At 47.4% G+C, this 25151-nt stretch overlaps 2 protein-coding genes across 2 annotated transcripts; both read right to left on the bottom strand.

Moving 5' to 3' along the window:
• Nucleotides 1-551: 551 nt before the first annotated feature.
• Nucleotides 552-7126, bottom strand: NARS1 (asparaginyl-tRNA synthetase 1). The gene is made up of 15 exons (XM_084225848.1): nucleotides 7069-7126; nucleotides 6368-6450; nucleotides 6119-6184; nucleotides 5921-6013; nucleotides 5670-5759; nucleotides 5442-5520; nucleotides 5035-5105; nucleotides 4693-4779; nucleotides 3603-3824; nucleotides 3301-3500; nucleotides 3008-3143; nucleotides 2299-2412; nucleotides 1729-1860; nucleotides 1411-1542; nucleotides 552-1280 (listed from the first exon to the last, which is right to left on the bottom strand). Exons 1-15 carry the CDS (start codon nucleotides 7109-7111, stop codon nucleotides 1149-1151), a joined length of 1680 nt encoding a protein of 559 aa, XP_084081974.1. The 5' UTR covers nucleotides 7112-7126; the 3' UTR covers nucleotides 552-1148.
• Nucleotides 7127-8242: 1116 nt separating this feature from the next.
• ATP8B1 (ATPase phospholipid transporting 8B1) lies at nucleotides 8243-24462 on the bottom strand (the record flags this gene model as incomplete). Its single annotated transcript, XM_084225639.1, has 22 exons — nucleotides 8243-8616; nucleotides 9481-9730; nucleotides 9993-10076; nucleotides 10481-10704; nucleotides 11285-11549; nucleotides 11786-11918; nucleotides 12026-12101; nucleotides 12285-12396; nucleotides 12492-12656; nucleotides 12888-13000; nucleotides 13225-13413; nucleotides 13995-14151; nucleotides 14298-14341; nucleotides 14761-14969; nucleotides 15053-15243; nucleotides 17350-17448; nucleotides 17938-18051; nucleotides 18362-18459; nucleotides 20633-20825; nucleotides 21128-21186; nucleotides 24239-24335; nucleotides 24442-24462. 22 exons carry the CDS (start codon nucleotides 24460-24462, stop codon nucleotides 8243-8245), a joined length of 3267 nt encoding a protein of 1088 aa, XP_084081765.1.
• Nucleotides 24463-25151: the final 689 nt, after the last annotated feature.

The following is a 25151-nucleotide window of genomic DNA, read 5'->3' as shown; positions in this document are numbered from 1 at the left end:
CAATCACTTATTACAAAAATGTGGGTATCCACAGCTCAACAATTCCAGGAGTGAATGGCAAATGCAGCCCAAGTCTCAGTGCAGGTGGCAAATGATGCACCTACCTTTTTCTTCTCTCTGGTAAAGGAATTGTTTTATGACTAGAAACGATACCGATGACTCAACACGTGAAGCATTTCATTATCCCTATCTGATAAGTTTGTTACAGCCAGGGGAGCTGCTCAGCTGCAGTAGCACAAGGGACAGGGAGCTGCTCTATGAACACACCTCAGCGTGACATGGGAAAGCCCTGCTGGGACTACAGTCTGAAAACCCAATGTGTTTCAGTTGCTATTCCTCCGGGTCTCAGCCACTTCTGGTTGCAAACAGGGAGCAAAAGGCACCACAACCCCCCGGCCCAGGAGCCATCAGACACATCCAGCTGGGCGTGCATGGACCCACGGCAGCTCCACCCACAGCTCTTGGGAAAGGGAGCAAAGCCTGCCTCACCAACCTCAGCACCGCTGAGCAATAAATAATCTGAAAAAACCCCAAAGCCCCAGACCCAACCCGCCCCTCTCACAGGGGAGTCCCGTGCATGGTACTACACACCCTGCTACTGAATCAACTCCGAGAACCCCCACTAAAATCAGCAGGAACTAAAAACGTGCAGTGCTCAAGGTACTTATTCCTGTTTTTATCCTTTGTTCGTGCCTCTCCATACTGTTCTCACAGGGCACTCTTAGGGAATTTCAAGAGCTTGAACTCCTGACTTCCCCAACAAGAAACCCCAAGAGAAAAGAGATTAAAATTAAAGCAAATTTAAAAATAAAATGATCAAATGCCCAGCATATTTTAAGTCACAGAAATTAAAAGCAGAAGTGTATCTTGTTTTCTAAATGACAACTTATCGGGATCTTTGTTTTGTGATGACTCGAGCATAAATGCACCTAAACAATTTTTCTAAGGTTTTTTCCAGTTAATTACTAGTATTTTGTTTTAAAAAAGAAGTTTTGTTTTTTTTTTTCCTTTTCACATCCTAAACTGGTATTTGAATTAGCAACAGGTTGCAGAAGTCTTGTTGTCAGGCAGGCTGTAGTACAGCAGCATGTATCATTCTTTCCCAAGCACCAGCTGCTCAGTTTTCCAGCAGTTTTTCCCAAGGATGGCTAAGGTTTGCAGCGCTGGACAAAGCGTGGATAGAGACAGACATCTCGGATATGGTGTCTGTTCAGAATCCAGGTCAGGAACCGCTCCAATCCCAAACCGTATCCTCCATGAGGGCACGTACCATATTTTCTCTGTGAAATCCAAGGAGAGATAGTACACATTTCTAGTAAGTTGCAGTAACACCACCAGAAACAAAAAGCCCTGTAGGAGGGGAGAAGCCCCAGGTCCCACCTGAGCCCAGCACAGGGGTGCTGTACTGACCTGATCCGTGTACCAGTAGTAGGGCGTGGGATCGATGCCCTCTCTCTTGTAGCCCTCGAGCAGCTCCTCGCTGTCCCAAATGCGCATGGAACCGCCCACGATCTCACCCACGTTGGGCATCAGCACGTCCACCTGCAGCACACCACAGCAGGGCCCGCTCACAGCTGAGGCACCGCAGAGGGCACCAGACACGGCCCAGACGGCCACAACAAAACCCAGCAGGGATTCTCCAAGGGATTCCTACAGGGATTCCTGGAGCACCCATGCCCTCACACATCCCCACTGCTCCAAGCTACCCCAGCAGGTAAAAGGACTCACAGACTCGGTGAGGCGCGAGTCGTCGCTGCAGCGCTGCATGTAGAAGGACTTGATCTCTGCAGGGAAGCGGCACAGCAGGATGGGCTCGTTAATGGTGTCTGTCATCAGTCTCTCAGGAGCTTCAGGAATGTCCTAGGGTGAGAGCAGGCTTTATTCTTATTCAGCACCAAAGCTATGCCCATACACAAGTCCTACGTGAAGTGGGCATGAAATGAGACAGTTTCACACTGCACATGTCCACACTTTCATCCTAATGTACCTAAATTCTTATAGCAAACTTATTTTAGAAGAAATAAAACCCCACGTGTCTGGGAAAAAAAAATCTGTTCCATTAAAATCTAAGTCTCCCCAAGATACAAGACAGAAAACTGAGGGGGAAAAAAATTCCTGGCTATGCTGTCAAGTTCTCCTGAGCTCCTTCAAACAACTGTCTCACATGCTGGAGAAGTGTGGCCAGGGAATTGATGACAGGTGACAACACAGGTTTTTATCCCAATGTTGAAGGACATCAGGTCAAATCCCAACCCACAGCTGCATTCCTACAGGAATGCAGCTCCCAGCAGAATATACCTCCCCAAACTCATAGTAAGTGCCATCTTCCTTCTTCACATCATGTTCCTTCAGCCACTCAATGGCTTCAGCATAGTTCATGCGTCGGAAGGGACGTTTGGGGGGCTGGAAACCCTGGGGATAAGAGCAAAGACAGGTGCAGGAGCACCATTTTAAAAGGGATACTTTTCTAGCTGATCAGCACGTCCACGACCCTTCCCAGCTCACATACCATCAAATTATCACTTAAATGAACAAATTAAGCTCAGTACTATAAAGCTAGAACCAAACACAACCATCTCAAGCCCAGTAAATCCTGAGAGGAAAGATAATGAAGTATTTCCAGAGCTTTAGGCTCCAGGTTCCAAGGGAGGAACTGAAACACCACTTGTTTCATCACTCCCTCATGCTCCATCAGCAAGCACCAGCTGGTAGATATCCAATCTCTGGGATGGAGGGTTTTATTCCACTAGCACAGCACACACTTCCATAAATCCTGGCACACTGATGGCTTCTGCAGCACGCTAGCAGGGAACATCTTCCCCCACAGTTCCCTGCTTTGGTCTTTACCAGCCTTGCAGTTTTTTCATTCTTATTATGTTTAATAGTCTTCTTGCCATTACAAATAGTAAGTAAGCTCACTGCCATGCCCTGTATCTCCCAAAGGAATGTGCTGAGTAGGAAAGGCTTAAGGCTATTTTCTTAGCTGATCCCCCTTGCTGCTGCCTACCGGGTTGAGGTCGTACAGTAAACTCGCTGCAGGTGATTTCAAGACTCTGTCTACGACATCACACACCAAGTTCTCCAGACGGTCCAACAAATCCTCAAAACTTATAAAAGGACATTCAGCTTCGATGTGAGTGTACCTGGAACAAAGCCACACCATTACAAAGTCGCATACAAGCAACACATCTTTAGCTATGAAACAAACTCATCTAAAAAACCCGCAACCCAACCCCTTTTACTCCCACACCATAAAGGAAACCAAGCTTTTTAAAAAGAAACAAGGACGACCGTCCATACTCTGCCAAGTGCCTCCGGGTCCTGGACTGCTCAGCTCTGTAGGACTGAGCAATACAAAAGACATCTCCCAGAGCTGGCAGGCAGGTCTCCAAGTAGAGCTGGGATGACTGGGTCAGGTATGCCTCTTCACCAAAGTAATCCAGCTTGAACAGGGTGGAGCCTCCCTCCACCTGCGTCTGCACTAAGGTAGGTGGTGTGACCTGTAGGAGAGCAGGGCTGTCACTGCTTGAGTGAAGAACTGAGCACATGGCTGAATCAGGGCACTAGAGCAGTCACGTGCTGACCAGGGAACACACACTTACTTCATAGTATCCGTTGGCAAAGAAGTGATCCCTGAAGGCCTGCACGACCATGGAGCGCACCTTGAAGATTTTGGACATGTTCTCACCTCGAATCATCATGTGCCTGTTGTTGAGCTGCACATCCACCTCTGAGTCCTCGTTGAGCAGATTGTCAGCCCCTCCTGCCGGGGCCAGGCCGATGAGCTCCCAGTAATCACAGCTCAGCTCGTGGCCTCCTGGAGCCTGCCAATGGGAGAGAAACCCACACTGGGGAAAAGGTCCACTGCTTGCCCCTTGGATGTCTTTTCACAAGGGCTTGGAGTGATGGGACAAGGGGGAATGGCTTCCCACAGACTGAGGGTAGGGTAGATGGGAAATTAGGAACTCTTCCCTGTGAGGGTGGTGAGGCCCTGGCACAGGTTGCCCCAAGCAGTTGTGGCTGCCTCACCCCTGGCAGTGTCCAAGGCCAGGCTGGACGGGGCCTGGAACAATCTGGGATAGCGGGAGGTGTCCCTGCCCACGGCACGGGGTGGCACCGGATGGGCCATAGGGTCCTTCCACCCAAACCGTCTGTGACCGAGTTCTGCTCTCACTAGCTCCCCCGTGTGGTCACAGCCGCCTTCCACCCCTGACAAATGGCATTTGGAGTTCAACCTCTAAGTTGAACTAAAACCATTTTGGTTCACTGCCATTTTCAAAGGCTAACCCACAGATCTTTACCAAATTGTGATAGTGGGGGTTCACATTACCTAACCTCGGCTCCAGCCTACAAACACACCTCAGTAAAAGAGATGTGAAAAAATTCTTAGCCTCACAAAATAAAAACTGAATAAACCTGTTAAGGAAAGTGAAATCATGCCATTTACTTAACATAGCTCTCCATGTTACAGTCTAGGAGTTGTCTATCAGTGGGAAATCGTTTCAGGCAGAAGCAGAACAGTCCCACAGTTCATCTGTCTCACACTGGACAGTACAGCTTTGGGAGCTTTGTTCTTCCTCTAGCCCTAATTCCCTCTGAAATATTCCAATGGTTCCTCCCACCTCTGCTTGTGCCTCCCTCAGGACACCGGTGACAAGTGAGGGAGGAGGAGAAGCCGAGGAGCTCCTGTACCTGCTTGCCCTGGGGCAGGAGGTTCAGCGTGCCGTACACCACCACGCTGCTCTCCGTGGACAGCACCAGCCCGTTGTAGCACTGGCACTGCAGAAGACAGACAGAGGCACAGGTGAGCCAGATTTTATTCCTCACTTTCCTACAGCATCCACTGGAGCCACAGGTTAGCACACAGTCACTTCCAAACAGCTCTCACACTGACAAACTGCAGTGACATACGATTTAACAGTAACACAACTGAGTCAGCAGGTTGAGGAGAACTTAAAAACACCTACATAAGTGAAAACCAGATGAGGTTATGAACTCTTCCATTAATGACAGAACACAATCATCACAACTTACCAGCTCATCAGAAAGAACGCACTGAAGAAACCCTGTGCCATCTCTCAGGACAATAAACATCAGATTTTTCCCTAGTTAAAAGAGAGGAAGAAATTTGTTTCACTATGAGCAGGTGCTGGTTAGTTCCTCATTTGGCAGGACAAGTTTAAAACACAGAAGTTGAGGAAATTCTGCAGGACTACCCTCCAAACCGAACATTCCATAGGATTTGAACTAAAAAATGTCTGTATGTCCACACATTAGGGGAAACGGTCAGTGTTGCAGTGATCACTGAGATCAACCAAAGAAGGCACCTGACTGGTTTAAAAATTTGAGACCAGGTCCTGTCAAATTCATTCTGTGTCCAAATTTTGAAGGCCACTGTTGTTTTATCTCCCTGCACAGGCTTAACAATGCTTGTGCTTTACCTTGCCTCCGTAACCTGTGAATCCAGCCAAAAATCTTCACTCTCTGCCCTCTGTAAGCCTCCAGAGCATTGATCTTCACCTGTGAGGCAGGGAATAAAAGCCATTAAATAGGGGAATGGTTCACCACCTCTTAGGGTTCATCCAGACCCCACCCCAGAGCAGCACAATCTCTGTGCTGACCAGATGCCCTAGCACAGACCATGTGCCAAGGCACAGGATCATACTCACACACTTGGGCTCTGGAAGGCTGGGATCATTCTTGATAACAACCTTCTTGGCTTCCTCCAGGTTCTTCTCTCTTCTCAAGAGATCTTCTGCCTGGTTTTAATAAAGTTACTTATTAAATAGCTGTAACCAGGCCAGTTGTAAATAACATGGGAAACAATGACACCAGTGAGGAACAACCTGCAGCTTTTTCAGAGGGGCAGGAATGATGATAACACTGAAAGCCATGGTGCTCTGTTCCTTTTGCAACCTACCTCCTTCTTCTCCTTAGCTTCATTTTTCATCTGCTCCCTGTGCCATAGCTTTTTGACATTCTTCATCTGTGATTTGGAAATGATGGCCCATCTCTAAAGAATTCAAAGAGAGAGCAAGAGACAGCAGATTACACTTTGTTCCTCCACACCAAGATGCAGTAAATAATTCCCACTAGGAAACCCTTCATGCCACAGCACCTCATTTTCTTTTTGGGAATCCACATAAATTGTAGGAAATGGCTCTTTTCCTGCTGTCATCAATGCCTAAAAAGCGGGAAAAAATAACCAAATGAACCTAAATCATCCTTATAGAGCCTAAGCAGGCACCTTGCTCCTGCTCAGGTTGCAAAAACAGGTATGAAACTCACATTTAAAAATACAAGGGCCATCACTTGCCCCAGAACACACTCCACATTGCCAAACAAAGCACGTGTTTTCCACACTCACCTTCAAGACGGTCTTGAATGGTTTCTTTTGCGTTCCATCACCGGTGGAGTCATTGCCCTCTCGTTCAGACACATACAGCTCTTCTGGGATACATGACAAATACGGGCAATTACTCAAAAAAATTATGAGAAAGAAAATGGACACACACGGATGTGTGTCACTGCAGGGGGCTGGAAGAGGTGATCGTTAAAGGTCCTTTCCAACACAACCCCTTCTATTATACCGAATCTTGATGGTTATCAGCAGTGATAAACCTTCAAACGCGCCACCTGGTCACTCAAGATAAGAATTATATCATATATTTCATTTAAAAAACCAATCCATGCAGTGCGTTCGCTAAAATCTCAAGGGTTCCCGAGGTACCGAAGCCTCGGGAGCCACCGGCTGCACATCGGGACCCAGAAGGAGCAGCCCTTCCCGGACACGGCTTTGAGCAGGTAAGCAGGGAGACGGGGCCTGGGGACCAGCCAGGGCAGCGCTCGGCTCGGCCCTGGCCGGAACCGAAATGAGAAGCGCAGCGACCCCTCCCGTGCCCGGCTCGGGCCCGGCTCGGGCCGGCCCGGCGCTGCGGCCGCTCCCGGTGCGCCTCCCCAGCGCAGCGCTGCCGGGCCCGCCGGGACACCGCCACCGGCGGGGGGTGCGAGGATCAGGGGATGGGGGGCCGGGGTGCGGGATGCGGGGCCGGGCCCCCGGGCTCTCACCGAGGGCCAGCGCCGCCGTCCTGCCCAGCACGTCCCCCGCCATGGCCGCGGCGCAGGAACTGCATCACGGGCGGGCTGAGCCAACGCGCCGCCGCCTTGCGTCAGCCGGCCAGCCCCGCCCCGCCCTGCCCTTCCGCTCCCTTCCCTGCCGCACACGGGCGCGGCACGGCCGGCCGCTCCTGCCCGCCAGGCGCTGACACGTCGGCACGGTCCGGTCTAAGCCCCGGACTCATGGCAAGGAAGTACACTATCGAATATTTATTTGCATTACACGTTTGAAATGTACATTCCATTGAATGAGAACTGTAGGTCATTGTTTTTACTCTAAAACCATTTCAATAATTAGCTTTACTTCGGGAAGGGGAAGTAGATAAAAGTGAAACATTCAAACACCTCTCGAAAACCATTTCAATAATTAGCTTTAGTTCGGGAGGGGGAAGTAGATAAAAGTGAAACACTCAAACACCTCAACTCGAGTAAAGAATGTGCAAATGTAAAGAGACTCATAAAACCACCTTTTACACTGTAAGAACTGAGGCACCAGCAACTGAAATACATTCCAATGAAAGTGCCTGATTTCTAGTTATCCATCACTGACTGTGTCCAGAACTGAAATGAATAGCTTGTGCCAGCTCCAGGGGCAGCTTCCAGAGCTGAGATCTATCCTCATTGGTAATCCAATCTGACACTGGCTGGAGTTTTATCACCAAAGACATCCCAGCTCCGCTGTGACAGCTCGATGGGAGCATCCAGGGCCCTCTCCAGGGCCAAGCACCCCATGTGCCATCATGTCTGAGCAGTTAATGAAATGGAGCACACAAGTGAAATCGCTTTCAATGACAAGGATGAAATGTAGATACAGTTTTATACCAGCATAGTATTAAAAAGTGAAAAGTCTGCAATTCCAGGCATCACTAAAAATGGACACTGCTGGTTTCCACTCCCAGCACGTGTATCCTTCGCTGTCATACAGAGCACTCACACAAGGATCAGTAGTTCCACGGAGAACTCTTAGCTCTTCTGTGCTCCTAGGAGTTCAAACCCAGAAACCTCTGTGATGAGACATAAAAATCTTCACATCCTCATGCCAGGTGGTTAAACAAGATCCTGAGTTCGCCCAGAACAGTTTTGTGCAGTCGCTGTGACAACCAGCCCCTGGCCAGCAGGCAGTCCCTCAGCTGGTGTCCCGCGTGTCCCCGGAGCCCGGGCCGGGGGCCAGCACGGCGTCCAGCGGGGCGCGCCGCTTGCGGATGCTGCGCCCCGAGGCGATCAGGTCGGCGTAGCCGCGCTGGTGCGAGAAGGCGTAGGCGGAGCGGCGGGCGGACACACCGCGGCGGAACGCGCTCTGCCGCCGCTTCCACTGCTGCTCCTCCAGCAGGTACTTCCGACGGTTCCTCTGGATCTGCACAACACACCGCGGCTCGTGCATTAGGTAGCATCGCCACAGCTGATCTGTTTTCATAGCAGTGTGCTGCCTCAAGGCAGAGCAGAAGTAGCCAAATCTATCCCCTACACTCTTGACATGTAACTCTGGAACTCCAGGCCAGCCTAAACGAAACCCAAACTGGGGCCCTCAGCTGCCTCATGGGGTCTCCATGGCACCACCAGATCTCAGCCAGGCACAGGAGGAAACAGCCCCCACTGAGCTGCTGCCTCAGGCCAGCCCTGCAGCCACTCCTCCACCAACAGGACCCAAGCCAGGCTTGTGTTGCTCTCTGAAGGGCACCATCACTTACTTGTCTCTAACATTATCATAAAATCCCAGAGTGGCTTGGGTTGGAAGGGACCTTAATGCCCATCTCGTCCCACCCCCTGCCATGGGCAGGGACACCTTCCACTAGCCCACACCTTAGCACTGACACCAGCCCCTGTAAATAAACACCTGCCACATTCACCCAAATAGATTTCACTCACTTTATCGCTCTCCGAAGGCCAGATTGTCATGGACAGAAAGCGCTGTGCCACTACAGGCAGTAAGCAAATGGCAATGGATAAAATCATGGTAAGCCAAAGGTATGGCTGCCGCAGAGCATTCGGAGCAGTTCCTGGGAATAAAAGGAGCCAAAGTTAATTTATGACAAAGCTACATCAGACAGGACTGAGAACCACAAAGCACCAGGACTGACCTGTGAACTGAAAGCCAGAAGGGAAGAGAACATGGATTCCGGCACTGTGAAAGTCAAATGTGATCCCAAAGTAAAGTGCAATACTCCCAAATACTGAAAAAGCATTAACAAAAGTCCAGTAAGATGTATCCAGGCCAATCTAAAAGCAAACAAAAGTGCCAAATGAGTTTCTTAATTCCAAATAATGTCAACTACTTCTTACATGTTGTTACTTTTCTAGTAGAGAAATTTGAACAGTGAGCAGAAAGTGTTCTCAGAACACCAGAGCTCAGGGCACCAAGCTTACTTGCCTGAAAATTGACAACAAATATCAGAGAGGATGCTGCTGTGACAGCAAAGGACTGATAATCTGCAGGGGCTTCTCCATCTTGTCCCATAGATTTAAGGTAGGCTCCGTACGGGATGAAGAAGATGATCAGTGAAGTTAGAGCTCCATGGAGCAAACTTATAAAGAACTTCTTGTAGTTGAAAAGTAAATCTCTCTGACCCAAAACATAAAGTCTGGGGAACCGAAGACTCAGTTTGTCGCTCACATCCTTAATAAAGAGGAAAAAGAAAAAGCAAGCTGTGAATTGTTGTTCTCAGCCCGAGCTTTGGAGAGTGAGAAGCTGAACTATACAGTGTCCCAAAGGGACAGACCCCTTTCTCTTTCCAAAAGCAGGGATTTGCACAGAGTAATGCAAAAGGAAGACATTCTTACAAGCCACAAAAAACCCCTCTTGTTTCATGGAAAACCAGTGTAACTTAAGGACGTGGTGATAGGTGCCTTTGGATTCATCTGTTGTAACATGGGGATACCTGGTCAAGCAAGCCAACGAGCAGGACCGGGAGGCTGGAATACAGCACGTTGTACAGTGTGATGAACCAGTCCTCGTAGGCTGTCTGCAACACAGGGGGAATTGCAGGACTTGGTGATTTCATTTTATTACATCCTTCCCCTCCAGTTCCTGAGAAAACTCACATGTGCTCTACTACAGTTTTAAGTTCCCTGTCTCAGTGTTCACCCAAAGACAGCAGCACCTCGGCTCAAGGCTCTGCTGAAGCTCTTTAGTCTGTGTTAAGCTGCCCCACTCCTTCCAAATCTTCCTCCCTGTACAACAACGATCCTGACTTTAGTGCTCTGGAATCGTACCTAACTGCTTGTAACCAACTCACTCAGTACTCATCACATCCTCTTGCACTGGTGACAACTTCACATTCCTGACACTTCCCAGATTAAGCCTTTGCTGTTCCACACTGACAGAAGCATCTGCTTATTGTTATCCCACATGAGCACACCTTCCTACCTGGGCAGAGAAGCCATTGAAGAACGAGTACCAGATGTGGACCAGCGTGAAAGCAAAATTTTTGTAGAAGAAGTATCTCAGAAACTTGCACATCCTGATGTACGACCAGCGCCCGTGGACCAGCAGCAGCCGCTGGAGGTAGCGGAACTGTCCGAAGGAGTAGTCACTCGACATGACAGCCTGCATGCCCTCCTGGCCACTGATCCCAACTCCAATGTGGGCAGCTGGGTGAGGGAGACAAACACCACACACTAGGTTGGACAGAGGGACAGGAACATGACCAGGGCCATTTCTACTGTCACCTGGACTGTCTCTCAGTGCTTGTTCTGTCAGAATGCACCTGGGAAATTTGACCAAAGGAGAACCAAGCGATGAGACAGAGTGAGTAAAGTCCTGAACAAACTGGCCAGGCAGTTTACAAACACCCTTGGGATGTAAACCCTATCCTAGACATTTTTTCCTCACTTGCACCTCTTGGGAAGCAGAGCAGGTACAATCTGGGATGGCTAATGCCACCAAGCAGAGGCAGACAAGCTTTGGTCTTTATATTACACTTCTGTAACACACAGCATGAGAACAGATTTCTGCTCAGGGAATGTCTACAGAAAAAAAAAAATAGATCAGGAAAAACCACTAACCATTTCCTAAAGTGCTTCCTCAGAAAGGGAAACAGGCACAGAAGCTAAAAGGCCCACGGCAGCAAAGCAGATGGAAGAGTCTTCTGACAGAGAGGGACAGTGGAGAGACCGCAGGAGCAGGCCAGAGGAGATCTGTCCTAGCAGGAGAGTTTGACAGCTGCCTTACTTTTGATCATGTTCACATCATTGGCCCCGTCCCCGATGGCCAGGGTGATGGCCTTCTTGTACTTCTTCACCAGCTCCACCACCATGGCCTTCTGCTTGGGTGTCACACGGCAGCAGATCACAGCCCTGCACTCGCAGGCCAGATCAACAAAGTTCTTCTGCTGCTGCTCCTTGTAGGCCTCTGCCCTTCTCCTTTTCTCAGTTTGTTTTTTCTTCTCTTCTGCTGTTCTGGGGAATTTCAGTTTAAGTTTCTTTTTCTTCTTTTTCTTCTCCAGCAGGATTTCATTCTGTGAAAAAAATAAAACTTACTATATTTTCTTCTGCACCATTTCCAGTCCTATTCCAGGCACTGCCTAACAACACACCTGAGGTCATTATGCTCCCAGCATCCATTTCTGGCACGCTCGAGCAGACAAAGGAACAAAGTCCTCAGTGAGAGACACTGTGGGCTGGTGGTGCCCCAAAATCCCGAAACACTCGGGAGAACAGCCTTTGTACATACCAGCCAGGAGCCAGTGATGATTAGAGCCCGGTCTCTGCTGCCCTGGAAGAATGGCTCGTTCATTCTGAGAGAGGAATGTGGACTGGATCCACCACTGTTCTTCTGGTTTTCCAGCCGCGTTTGAAGGAGAGCACTGGAAAAAGAGGGAAAAACTGTACTGAAAAGTCAAGGATAAACTTTAAGCTAGGTAAATCCCAGACTGAAAATCCTGAAAACTAACTCCTCTGTGCTTTCACTTGCCTGGTATCTTCTCCATAGCAGATGGCCGTTTCCTCTGTTAAGAGTTCACAAGAAAATCCAATATTTTCAGCAGTTTCTACAAAAAAATTAAGAGAGGGAAGTATTTACTGAAAGTACTGCCTCAAGTAATTGTTAGGAGCAGCCAGAAGCACCACAAGTGCTCTTAAGTAATTTCTGAGAATTCCCTTTCAATGCCACAGTGCAGATGAACAGGAGAACATCCTCCTGTTTTTAGCTGTTTGGCTGTAAGCAACCCCACCTTTTTTGTCGCCAGTAAGCACCCAGATTTTAATGTCTGCTTTGGAGAGTCTGGAGATAGTTTCTGGAACTCCATCCTGTAGTTTGTCTTCAATAGCTGTTGCACCAAGCAGCTGGAAGGCATTTGAAATACAGGTGGTTAGTAGCATTGAAAGCTGTTTCTTTTAATGTAAGAATTGAAATGTACTAAAAATGTACAGCTCCTTACAATCAAGTTTTTTTCTATTTCCTCATACACTTTGTCCAGAGCTTCATCCCGATGACTTGTAGCTAAACTGGCCTCCATAAACTTTTTATTCCACACTTCAAATTCATCCTGGCTTATGTCTCTATAGCACAGGCAGAGTGTCCTGAGAGTTTCATTTGCAAAGACCTGAAAAATAATTAAAACCACACATATCCACAAAAGAAAACTCTTCATTTGCAATCCAAACATGAGGGTAAGAACATGAGCATTTGACAAGTTTGACAGAACAAGTCCAACTTTCAGAACCAATTGCAGGTTTCCATTTGTATTAATAGCTTAGGAAAAGGAAATTAATAACATTATTGTCAGAAAGAAACAATTTTTGTTTTAAAAAGAGCATACAAAATACAAACATACATCAAGCGCCTCTTCTGTGGCTTCTCTCTTGACATTCCTGGGGTGCAGCCGCTCGAAAATCACCGTATCAGCCCCTTTGCAATACAGCCTGATGTTGCCACCGGACTCTCTTACTGCGGAGGGAAACAGCAGAGGTGGCACCCTTACATAAAGGAATCATTTCAGATTGGATTCTTCAGCCTGCTGCAAAGTACCAAAGGACCAGATGGTGCTTCTTCTTCAGTGGGCTCAAACGCTCCTCAGGACTGGTAATTCTTGACCCCAGCTTCCTTCGCACATCCCTTTTCACCCCTAAACAAGTGACCTTCTCCACGCAGGCCGGTGGCAATCAGCTTACCAATGACAGACATCCTCTTCCTGTCGCTGTTGAAATCCAGGATGGCCAGGACATCGTAGGTCCTCTCGACGCCCATCTCGCTGATGGTGATGGTGTTCTGTGTTCGGGAGAGGAACACATACCCGAAGTTCCGCGCCGCCGTCACCAGGGCCCCCTCGTCTGGGGATGCTGCCTGGTAGTGGAGCTGACCTGAAAGATTGCAGCCAGGATACAGCTGAGGGTGCAGCTGGACACTGCTGCAGCACCTGCCAGCAGGGCACACCGAGAGCAGGGACTATGACCCCCCCAGTCTGTTACACATACTTCCCAAACAGGATCGGTCCTCAGCCTGCTTCCCTTCACACACTAAAGCAAAACTCCATGTTTTCTACCTCAACATCCTAATTTCTCAATCCAGTCATTTAAATATTTTCAAAAGAAGCTCCAAAAGACAAATCCTTGGCCAGAGACACCAATACAATGAGTGGAAACAACCCCAAAAACATTAGGAACAAGAAAGGACAGGACACTGTTGGTTTCATGGAGATTTCACAAAGATAGGAGTAAAGAAATATTCATATTCCATGTTGTAATTGAATCTTCCAATTCGTTAATTCACGAATTCAATAGCTGATCATCTCTACATTTAGTTTTGTTTAATTTAAAAGGGCAGCCTAACACTCCTCCCTTATGGTATCAGCATTAGTTGCAGATGTCTCCCTTGTGGAATGGATTTGAATTATTGTTTTCTGCTACACAAGGAAAACAAACTAAGCAAAACCCACACTCACCATCAGAAATGTCAGCCATGACTGTGTGACAAATAGCAAGCAGAAAAAAGAACTTCTGGATTTCTGGCTCCTTTCCAGACTTTATTTGCTCTATCAGATAGTGATCATAGAATAAGAACTTTCCATCTGCGTACACATTCCAGCTGAAATCAACTTGCTGCTTAGACAACAGGGGAAGAGAGTCTGAGTCACCAAGGTGCCGTTGCTTTGTGCCCACCCGCATCTCTCCGTCCCGTGGACGGGACGCTGTGGTGGCTGGGATGGACCTGGGATAGATTTGGGATGGATTTGGGATGGACCTACCTCTGCGTGGCTCTGGAGCTGCCCTGCTGCATCCCGGCAGTCCCCTGCAAGGCAAGCACCCACACTCAGGGGCACCAGGCACAACAAAGCTTTTACAGCCTACCACAAAGTAAAACAGACTACAACATGTACTGCCCTGCCACTGGAAGGAAAGGAAAAGGACAAACTGCTGCTCACACTAAAATTTCCTTGTCTGTTTCTTGGCTTTGTCCCCAAAGCATTTCTAGTGAAAGTAAATCTGTACAAAAAATTGTGCAAATTACCAATTTGCAGTTTTTCTGAAAGCTGAGATGTTCCCACCAAAGTTCCTTTATCTCCAGTTCATAAGTGGGAAAACCCCAACAATGCTTTACCCAGTGCCAGGTCTAAATTGTGGAAGTTCAGCTGGAACTAAGAGAAGTTGTATGTACCTGACCTCCAACAGGTATTAAAATTCCTCCTCCCCCTCCTCTGCACAACTTACCGTATCTTTGCCCATTTATGCAACACTTTTTAAAGGTCATGATGTTCTGTGTGAGGGTTCCAGTCTTGTCAGAGAAGATGTACTGGATTTGGCCCAGCTGCTCGTTCAGCGTGGTGGTCCTGGCCTTGGCAGCCGTGTCTTTCTCGGGGTAGTACATCTGCAGGTCCCAGTTGATGAAATAGCTTTGGCCAAAGCGAATCACTTCCACGCTGAATGAAAGAGAAAGAAGGTTCTCACTCCCAGCTGCAGCTCCCATTTCCAGCCAATGGCACCTCCTCAGGTACTGCCCTACCTCACATAGAGGGAGATGGGCACCATGGTGTTGAGGACAATGATGTATCCCCAGAAGTTGAGGAAGCCCCGGTAGGCGGGGCTGGAGTCCTGGGCATCGTAGAGGTACCAGGAGGAGTTGGCAATCTGCTGCTCCCAGTAGGTGTGTCCGATGGCCAGCCCAGCCGACAGCAGGATAAGGACCACGATGATCTGCAGGGCACAGAAAGGCCTCTCACACTTCAGAAACATCTGCTCGACTTAAATCCCAAATCCCCATGTTCCTAACAGAATATGACAGATATTTGTGAGGAGAAATGGAGCAAACATTTCCCACAAAGGCACATTGCAGATTTCCTCCTACTCCATCCCAGGTCAGCAGGCCAGGAAAAAGTTGAAACATATTTATTGCATACACAATGGAAGAAGCTGCCTAACTTCACGTTCACTATTCACTTAAAATGTGAATTTTTAAAAAAAGGCTTACAGTATAAACCATGTAGTTCATAAGGGAGTCAATTTTTGTCCTTTTAAATCTTGTCTTTCCACTATTTTTCATTATTTTTGTGTCAGCACCTAAAAATAAAGAGTGAAAAATTAAAGAAAGGGAAAGATAGGATAAGCAAATACACGTCAGTATTACAGTTTTACCAAACTGGGACATGAAATACAGTTGGTGTCTATAGGATGAAGATTCTTTTTCACTCTACAGGTGTGCTTTGGGAAATATTACGCACCTGCAAATATGACCATTCCATGGCAGAAGTCCGTGTTCCTGATCTTACATCCACGCAACAAAATCTTATCAGCATCCAGCGAATAATTTGAGTTTCTCCAGGATAACGTTCCTGTAAACTTATCCAGTCGGTTGTTGGGCTCTTCACATTCAACCAGACCTAGAAAATTTGGAGGAGAATGTGTTTAATGTACAAGTTAAATCCAAATGCATTGACTTGTACTCACCATCAAAGTAGCTTTGCTTTACTTTTATTGACTTGCAAACGACTTGAGCTAGGTTCTAACAGGGTTAGGTGTAGAACTGTACCAACCATCAAAGTCAGCCAGGGCACTTTCTTCCTGAAGGTGTCTGTGTGTCACCTCTAGGGCCATTTTGAATTTTAAGTTAGTCTCACTAAGAAGAAAGGACAAAAAGGTGATTTTGTTAAAACCGTGGATACAGGAGAGAAGTTTAAACACAATTAAATTAAGGTACCACTACTTGTCTGGGCAACATATACTAAAGTAAAAAATAAATCCATGTCCTTCCTCCCCCTTTCTTCCTATGTCACATTCTCCAACACTTTTGATGTGTCTGTAGCACTCCAGGGGACAAGTTTTAATGATTCTTGAATTGCTGGATACAGTTCCCCAGGTGTGGCTTAACAAGCAGACTCTAACATGCACAATCCTTGCTCTTTTCCTACTCAGCCCAAATTAGCTCCAAGACATCCTTAAGTAGAACCTTACCCATCTAGTTCAGCTGTCTCCACATAGCACAGACTGTTTGGTTCTGAGCTGGACAGCAGCAAAATATCAGCCTAGAAAACAAATAAATAGACATCAATAAAGCCAGGTAAAAATTCCTACAGAGCTCTCTTGAAACACGAAACAAATGTATCTGAAGCAGGAACAAAAGGAACTTACAGGAACAAAAGTATTTTTCTTCAGACGAACGACATCACCAACTTTAATATCTTTCCATTTAGTGGCTTTGAACCTAATACCAAAAGATAGTTTAATAATTATTTCTTTGAATCTAGAACACAATGCACTCTATAAATCTTCTAATACTGAACTTCCCTTAGGGAAAAAAATGACCTTTTGGTGTGCTGTGGGTTTGCTTCTCAGAAACTGCAATTTAATTGGGGTCTACAGCTCAGAAGCCAACTTACCTTCTCCTCTTCCCACTTCACCTAGTTATGAATCCCTGTCCTTCTCTCCAAAGAAGTTGCTCCTAGCACAGATTTAGTCCTGGAGAATTAACTTTAAATTACTCCTTTAAGCAATTCTCTTCCAGCTTCAACTAGGTTTTCAGACAGACAGTAGAGAACAGAGCTGAGCCTTTCCTATCATCTACAGCTTCACATCTGTGGCAAAGCTTAGCAACAGGGACACGATCATCCCTTACAGAGCTCAGAGGGGAAAACACAAACCTTCCATCCTTGATGACATCACATGTCCTGTTATTGACCTCATTGTCCATCCTGTGACGAGCCTGAAACCAGAGCAAACAATGTACTGCCTGCCCTGTGTCACAACAGGAGACATGAGCTGCACTGGGAGGGTTTTGCTTTTGTATTAACAGAACATGGTTCTTACAATGTCATCCACCAGGTCTTTGACTGCAGTTATTCCCAGCACCAAGAGCAAGGGCACCAGAGTTGTGTACCATGACAGGGTACTTATTTCAGGAATCGACTACAAAAGACCAATAAAATCAGGTCAGTACAGGATCATCAATAAAATTTAAATCAGAGACACTTCACAGTGACTTGACTCGAGAAAAAAACAACACATCAGAGAGAATTTTAAGTCAGGTTGTGAAAATGAACAAAAGTCTGTGGGAAGAGTTTGGCTGTTACACTACTTAGGAATCAGCTTCCCTTTAACAACTGCACTGGCTCGTAGAGTCTGGTGGTGCTTCTGATTGACGAGATGAACTCAAGAAACATCTTTTCCTCACTAAATTCATGAGCTCTGCAATGAGTTCGTTCTTATTCTGTGCAACTAGCTCATCCCAGAAGCCTGCCATAGCTCATCCGGATTTGTTGCAGGTTTCTGTTATGATGGGCTTCGTCTCTGCAGCAGTTCAGATAGTGCCCCTCAATTCCCTGGCAGGACAGCACTGAATTGTGTCACAAATATTATTGAGCTCCCTTCACAGTGAGTACTCTCCATCTTGCTTACCTGCAGTATGAGAAGAACAAGGAAATAGAAGTTGGCTGCTCTCTTGAATTGTTCAAACAGATTCAGAGGTAGAAAAGTGATGGGGTTGTACTTGTATGTCTTAATTGCATTTCCCTGTGGGAGAAACCCAAACATCAGTCACACAGCAGAGCTTCCCCTTCCAACACAAATGTACAGTGCATATTTTTAAGTTCCTAATTTTCTATCTCACCTTAAACACGTCTCTTGATAGACGTTTGATTTTCCATTCCAAAATCCCAACCCAATTATTCTTCCCTCCCCTCTGCTGGAAACACCGAGGAATTGAGAACGAGGAATTGAGAACGTGGCTTTTACACCACTCACCAGCCATTCCAAAGATCTTATCGGGATTAAGGAAGCATTCACCAGACAATTAGCACCTCATTGGGATATGACAACTTACCGCATATTTGCTTTGCTTGAAGCACAGGAAGATTGTTCTCTTGAAGCCTGGCTGGTCATAGAAACGCTGGTCGTTTGCTTTAACTTGCCAGCTGCAGTCTGGAAGGGAGAAAAAGAGTAGAAAAGTGTTACAAACATGAGGGAACAAATCTGCCACTTTCAGGTTTTCTCTCAAATCCATATTTTAAAGGTACTTTCGACTGAAGCAAGGCTGGTACCTGCTTTATAATACATATCCTTAAAGAAACCTTCTCAAGACATTTCCAGGCTGTTTGTCTTTATTAGCAATTCACGTACATTCAGAGGTAGGGGGAAGCTTGCTTAACATTTGAAAGTTCAGTGGGACACCTGCAGAGTAACATTTATTCATGCTAAATTCCCTTCTCTCCCCTCTTCTGGTTTGCCTCTGTGAGGCCTGTGAAGTGCTAAGCACTCCAACCCGGGTATGTCTTGCTGGAAATGAATGAGGTCAGTTCACCTTTTGAAGGAAATTAATTGATTTAACCACACTGTACCGCGGTCTTCATTCCCACCCATTAGAAAATACAGATCTGAAGCGCTCATTTTATTTCTTCAGCCACCAGTTTTGTTCGATTGTGAGAAAACTCAGGAACAGGAATTGCATCCATCACAATTTTCTGTGCCCGCTCTTTCACAGGCTTTCCCTCGCGGGCCCTTCAGCTCCCGTTCGCTCAGCCTGCAGCACAGACACCCTGGTCCCACAGCCACGCACTCGGGCCCTGCCCACAGCCCAGGAACTCCTTCCTCAGGTTTGGAAGCCAGCTCCCGCAGCTCTGCCTGCCGCGGAAGGATGACGCAGGCAGGATTTGGAAATGCAGCTCTCCTGACTCACCGGCCAAGCATCTCCCCTCTCCTGCAGCCCACAGGGACTGTCCCTAGTGGCTGCTCTTCCTGGTTTCATGAGATCCTCTTCACCACGGACAGGGTGAAACTCCCGGCGGCAGAGGCGTGGGCACGGCTGTGACTAACACTTCAAAACCCAAATCCAACTGCAAAGGCTTTTTTTTTCCCCCACCCACCATAGAGCAAATTCCACACTGACATATCTGGACTTTTCCTGTGACTACACAACTTTCATTTCCAACACCTTGGTTACAAGCCCAGAAGATAACAGAGAAATATTTATCTTGAGGAAGCATGTTTTGAGTTAAATATTATATGCATGAATTTAGAAAGTTACTAAGTTTGTCAAAATGACAGGGCATAAAGAAAAATATAAAGTCTACATAAACATTTCTTTAACACGTTCCAAAAACATTGCAGTGTTGATAAAACTGATCGAAAACTGACAAATTAGGTCTGAGGTAAAACCTGCAGGAAGGAAGCTCCTCAAAATTGAAGTGTGGTACTAACACCTAATATTTGGCAAGCTGCTTTGGTAATTCATCAACTTTAAACGATGTCATCATAAAAAAAACCTTAAACTAAACATGTGACGGGTGCTTGTAAAATGACAGCACGTAACAGGTGGTTATGAAATGAGAGCTGATCAACTGTTCCCACACAAACAGGAAAAAATCTGTATAAATTACACAGGCTCTGGTACATTGAAAATACTCTCATTGCAGCATGAGAAAGGGAATTTAGGAGAGCTACAGATGTTTCTTGGGTAGAGGTTCAGAGCAGGGATGCCGGAAAGGCTCCTCCCACTGAGGTTGTTACGCTGGCAGCAGCCACAGGCTGTACCTGCCGGCACCTTTGAACTCCTCCTACTCACCTTTTACCTTTTAGGAAACTCATCAGGCTATAAAATGAGCAGTGAGGTGGAAATCTCTGCACAAGCAGAAATCCAGGGAAAACACTGAGCACAGCAAAATGTTTATGCTGGAGCCCATTTCCAGAGGACTGGGAAACCAAGTAGCCGAAGGTCTGTCTGAAAGGTTCCCAGAGCACAGGCCATGTACATCCAGGGCCTGCCTTAATTAACAGGAGGTCACCATGCAGCTCATTATCTTTGCGCAAGGAGCAGTGGCACAGAACTGGGCTGCAGGTTGGAATGAAGCTGAGTTTCATTCTGACATTTGTTAAACTGAACTGCCATCAATTTACTCCTCCAGAGTCAGATAAGCTATTCCAAACCTTACCCAACAAATAAACACAGAAGTCCAATCGGTCCCTGAGGCTCAGCATCTGCATCCAGCATTGTGCACTGCCCAAAGCAGGGTCATGGTGCTGTTACCTTTTTTGCCAGGCTCTCAGGTCAAGGTGCTGTTACCTTTTTTGCCAGGCTCTCGAGTCAAGGTGCTGTTACCTTTTTTGCCAGGCTCTCTGCTCTCCTCGGTGTCCCTGCTGCTTTGGTTGGGTCCCGGTTGAGCCCCAGGCTGCCGACCGTCCAGCTCGTCCTCCGTTTCGTCGTCGCTGTACGGCACCACCTCATCGTTGGGCTGGGAATCCTCCTCGAAGGTGGTCTCTGAATCCCTTTCTGAGATCATGCTGCTAGCACCCTGCCAGCATGTTGGACAAGTTAGGGACAAGGGCTCACCTAGCAAGTGCTAGAAACCACATCTCCAGTTTTACTCTGCTGGTGCTGGTCACCAAACTCCACATCTGAAACCCCAGAAAACACAGGACACGGGCTTGGTTTTCCAGCACCGAGCAGGACCAGTGGGCAGCTCTTGTCCCAGCCAGCCCTTCATTGCTGTTCTGCTACGTGTAATTACCCACTGGAGCCCAGGAACACCGTGTGCTCCCGACACAGGCCGTAGGAACTGGGGAGTGCACTAACGCGTCTCCCAGGGGCCATTACGTCATGCCCTGAGGAGCCACAGGAGCTGGAGCCCTGCTTGGCCACAGTGGGACACAGAACTGGGCACAAAGCACCAGGTCAGACATCCAGGGCTCTGGTCACACAGCTGATCCTCCATGCCTGCCTGCCCAGCCTCACCCAACCCAGCCTCGCTTCCCCTCTCTTCCCATGGCTGAATATCGGTGTTTGCCACTGCAAGACCCCACATCTCGCTGTCCAAACACCCGAGGACACCAGGAGATGCATTTTGGCACAGCCCTGAGCTGTATCAGAGGAGGGATGAGCTGAGCTGTGGCCATGCCCATATGCCCTTCAGCTGTGCTCCGACTGGATGTCTCCAGCCATCACTGGCTGTGATCCCAATCCTGAACTACACACCAATTCCCAGCTTGCCCCCTGACCTGCCTCACCACCTCGGCATTGCCTTTGCGAACAAACTCAGTACCCAGCAGGGCTGGCACCAAACTGACATCCCCCTCAGCTTCTGGTTTTGCAAAGCTGAATTGTCTCCCCTCCCTAATATCTGCTAGAAGAAGGAGATAAATATTCCATGAGCACAGACTGTGCTACTCGAGTGGCAGGCTGCTGGCAGGGAGCCCAAGGCAGGCCATGTTCCCGAGCCACAGCGCTGCAGGGCCCACCCAGCACAGACTGACAGCCCACAAAACACAACAAACCCACCAGGCTGAGTGCACAGGAATCCACAACTTCTCCCAAGACCCACTCAAGCTGTTGGAGGCTTCTCCCTGATGGAATTACCCAGGAATATGACAGCTGGTCACTACCCTGAGACCTCTGTGACAGATCACGTTTTCCTAAATAGCCTTGGAGTTAGGAAATACACTTCAAGCTCCAATTCAGGCCCCTGAATACCTCACTGTGATATTCTGGTTTATTTCTCCTCTTTTCCGTGCTTTAATTCTTTCTGTCCTAACACCTAACATCTCTTGTGGGGACTCCTGGGGGGAATGAGTTCCTCCCACACACAGTCCCTAGAACACAAAATGCCAGATCTCTGACCGGCTGTCACTCTACAACAACTGAAACAAGCTCATATCTCTGGCACACAGAGATTCAGCTGTTAGTCTATTAAATTTTACTGATTAACTGCTTAATGATTAATGAACTAATTAGTCATGCGAAGGGGTAGATGAGATGTCAAAATCACGCTGCTTTTGTTCTCCATTACAGATGTGTGCCTGCATGGCAATTCCTACAATGCCACCAGCAGCAGCCTTCGATCCTGAAACGCTCACTGGGAACAGATCTGGGGTAAGGTTAAATTAACTGTAGTCACTTTGCCTCCTCAGAGAACTAAACTGCCCTGGAAAACCTCGTTAAGAGAGGAGATCTCATTAAGTGCTACCCTGTAGGCAGCACAAGTGCTCTGTGCTGCGGGCACACCATTAGCATGCTGCAGGAGGCAATGGAATTGTGCCCGGGGCTGGCTGGGAGCCTGCAGAAAAGCTCCCGCAGTTGGGAGAGAGATGAGAGCTGCTGTGGGAGCCGGGGCAAAGGAGTCCTCCCCTGACAGGATAACAAATTGCTTTAGAGTTAAGTTTCTTGACACCTGGTCTGGAGGAAAAGGGCTGTCTGGGACGGCAGCGCCGTTGCAGAGGAAGGTGGGGAGGGACCACGATGTGAAAGGGGAGATGGGAGGAACCGACAGCATGGAGCAGCAGAGATGCCAACTAAGCCCGAGGCAGCAGGTAAGAGAGGGGAGCCCACACCCAGCAGAACCTGGATGCAGGAAGCACCCAGCAGAAACTCAAGGGGAACTAACATGGCAAGAAGAGAGGGGCCACTACTGCTTTTGGTCACTATTCTGAGGACTGTGGAACAGTTCATGGAGGGCCTGAGATGGAACAACATGGTTGTTAAATACTGCTTGATCAAATACTCAGAGAACACTTTAAAAAGCTGGTTCTTGGCTGCACAGCCCTCATTCTCTAGTTCCTGACTTGACAACAGGGGCTTTCACACTGTTTCAGACCAGTTTCAGCTCAGAAAACCTCACATCAACCACTTCAGTCTAGAGAAAGCTTCAGCTCCCACTGCCTGCGTGGTGGGGAGCAGTGCCCAGCTCCCAGTTCTGCCATCCAGCAGAAAATCCTGCTGATCCAACAACAGGATGGATACATGGGGAGATAAAGGAGATCAAAATATACCTGATCCACTTTATTTACTAAAAGGGCAAATTCCACAGTGCTTCAGTAACTCATGTTTTATGTCTACTTCTGCCTCAAGGCAAGCACCAGATAATTGGGAATAAATTAAACCTTGTAAAAACTCCACTTACTGCATTTGTTTCAAGGCAGTAAACAACAACCCAAAGCAAACTTATTCTAAATTCTTCTCTGGAGAGTCACTGCATATGACACTGCTGCAAGAACCTGGGGTGACTTCTTGCAAATTGGGTCATCCCTAGTGTGGCCTGAAAGTTAAGGAATCCATCTAGAACAAGGGACATGTATAGGAAAAGGATTAAAATGCCACTAAAGCTGTTATTTTGTGTTTATTATGGATATAAAGACCTACAAGCCTCACCATTACACACCTGCTGGCCACCACAGCCTGTGCACAGCCCACACCCTGCATGTTCCTGTCCTTGGCACCATATTCTGCACTACCTCACACACTCTGGCAGTGCCAAGCTCAACAGCTGCTCAAACCTGGCCACACAACAAGATCAGTATTTTAAGCAAGAATCATAAAGCAAACTCAAATAGTACGAAAAGTAACTCAGAGACCCTTTTGAACTGCTTCAGGTCTCTGGAGTTTAAATAGGACAAAACATCTACAGCAAGATGTTCCACCAATTTAACTTGGCATTTAAAAAAGCACTTAAATGCAAAGCCTGAGCCTCACAGACGTAAGATTTATTTCTTCACTAGGTGTTACTGGAGCACCCAGCATTGCAAAACAAAACCTGCTTACAGGAGGGCTGAATGCAAACTCCCCAAACTGCAGCAGAAAGCCATGTCTGCCATCAACCTCTGGGGTGGGGTTCCCACAGGGACCTGCTGGCAGATGTATGATCACTCCAATTACATTTTCCCTAAGAGACAGCAGTAATTATTCTGCCATCTTCAGCTGTCCCACGCTGCTCACCTCGCCAGTAACGGAGAGTCAGAGCCCAAATGGGAACATGGACAAAGACAGCCTGGTAGGGAACAGCACCTGAGAGGGCACTCTTGGGGCTGCCACCCTGGAGAGCACCCAAAGGAGAAATCAGAGTCCACACAGCACCTGCATGGCTCCACCAGAGCAGACACCTGTATTCAAGGGGCTCGAGTCCATATCCCAGCTCATACCCTGAGAGGTTTCAGACCCATCTTTCATCCAGGGGCACAGGACTAAGGGATGGCTGTAACAGCACTTGAGACCTGAAATTTGGAATTGCAAAGACAGCCCAGCATCCACTCTCAGGTCGTGATCTACCCTCAGCCCAATAATGACCCAACTGGTACCAGTTAATGCTCCTGGAGTTATTTTTAACACCCCCCAAGCATGGCCAGAAGCCAAGGCTTCAAGCAGCAGGATATTGCATTTCTGCTCTCCCCTCAGGGATCCCAGCCTAAGACTTTGGCAGAGTATGGGCCTTCATTAAAAATGTGTTCAGCAACTCATCTCCCTGGAACCAGAGCTGCTACAGGGAAACCAGCAAATCATAAACCGGATTTGCTTCCAATAAATGAGATGTACCACTGATTACTCACAGCAGATGTGAAATGTGACTGGTAACAAGTGCTTGGACAGGCTGATAGACAGTGTCTTCTGAACAGCTAAAACCTTCCAGGTAATCTTTATGACATTTTGAGAGGAAAAGAAAACAGCAGCTAAAACAGCATGAATCAGCACAAATGGGCCAAGGAAATAACCTTCACTCCAAACAGTATTAAGCTTCAGATAGATTGCCATGTAAATTACATGCTTAAAGCTGATCAATTTATAGATCTAGTTCACACACAACAGCTCCAGTTACTTCCTTGAATGACTACTTAACAGTAATTGAACACACAAA

This window comes from Fringilla coelebs (genome assembly GCF_963513975.1).
Source record: "Fringilla coelebs genome assembly, chromosome: Z".
In the NCBI taxonomy this organism is placed as follows: Eukaryota; Metazoa; Chordata; class Aves; order Passeriformes; family Fringillidae; genus Fringilla; species Fringilla coelebs.
This window is presented reverse-complemented; position numbering and strand designations above follow the sequence as displayed.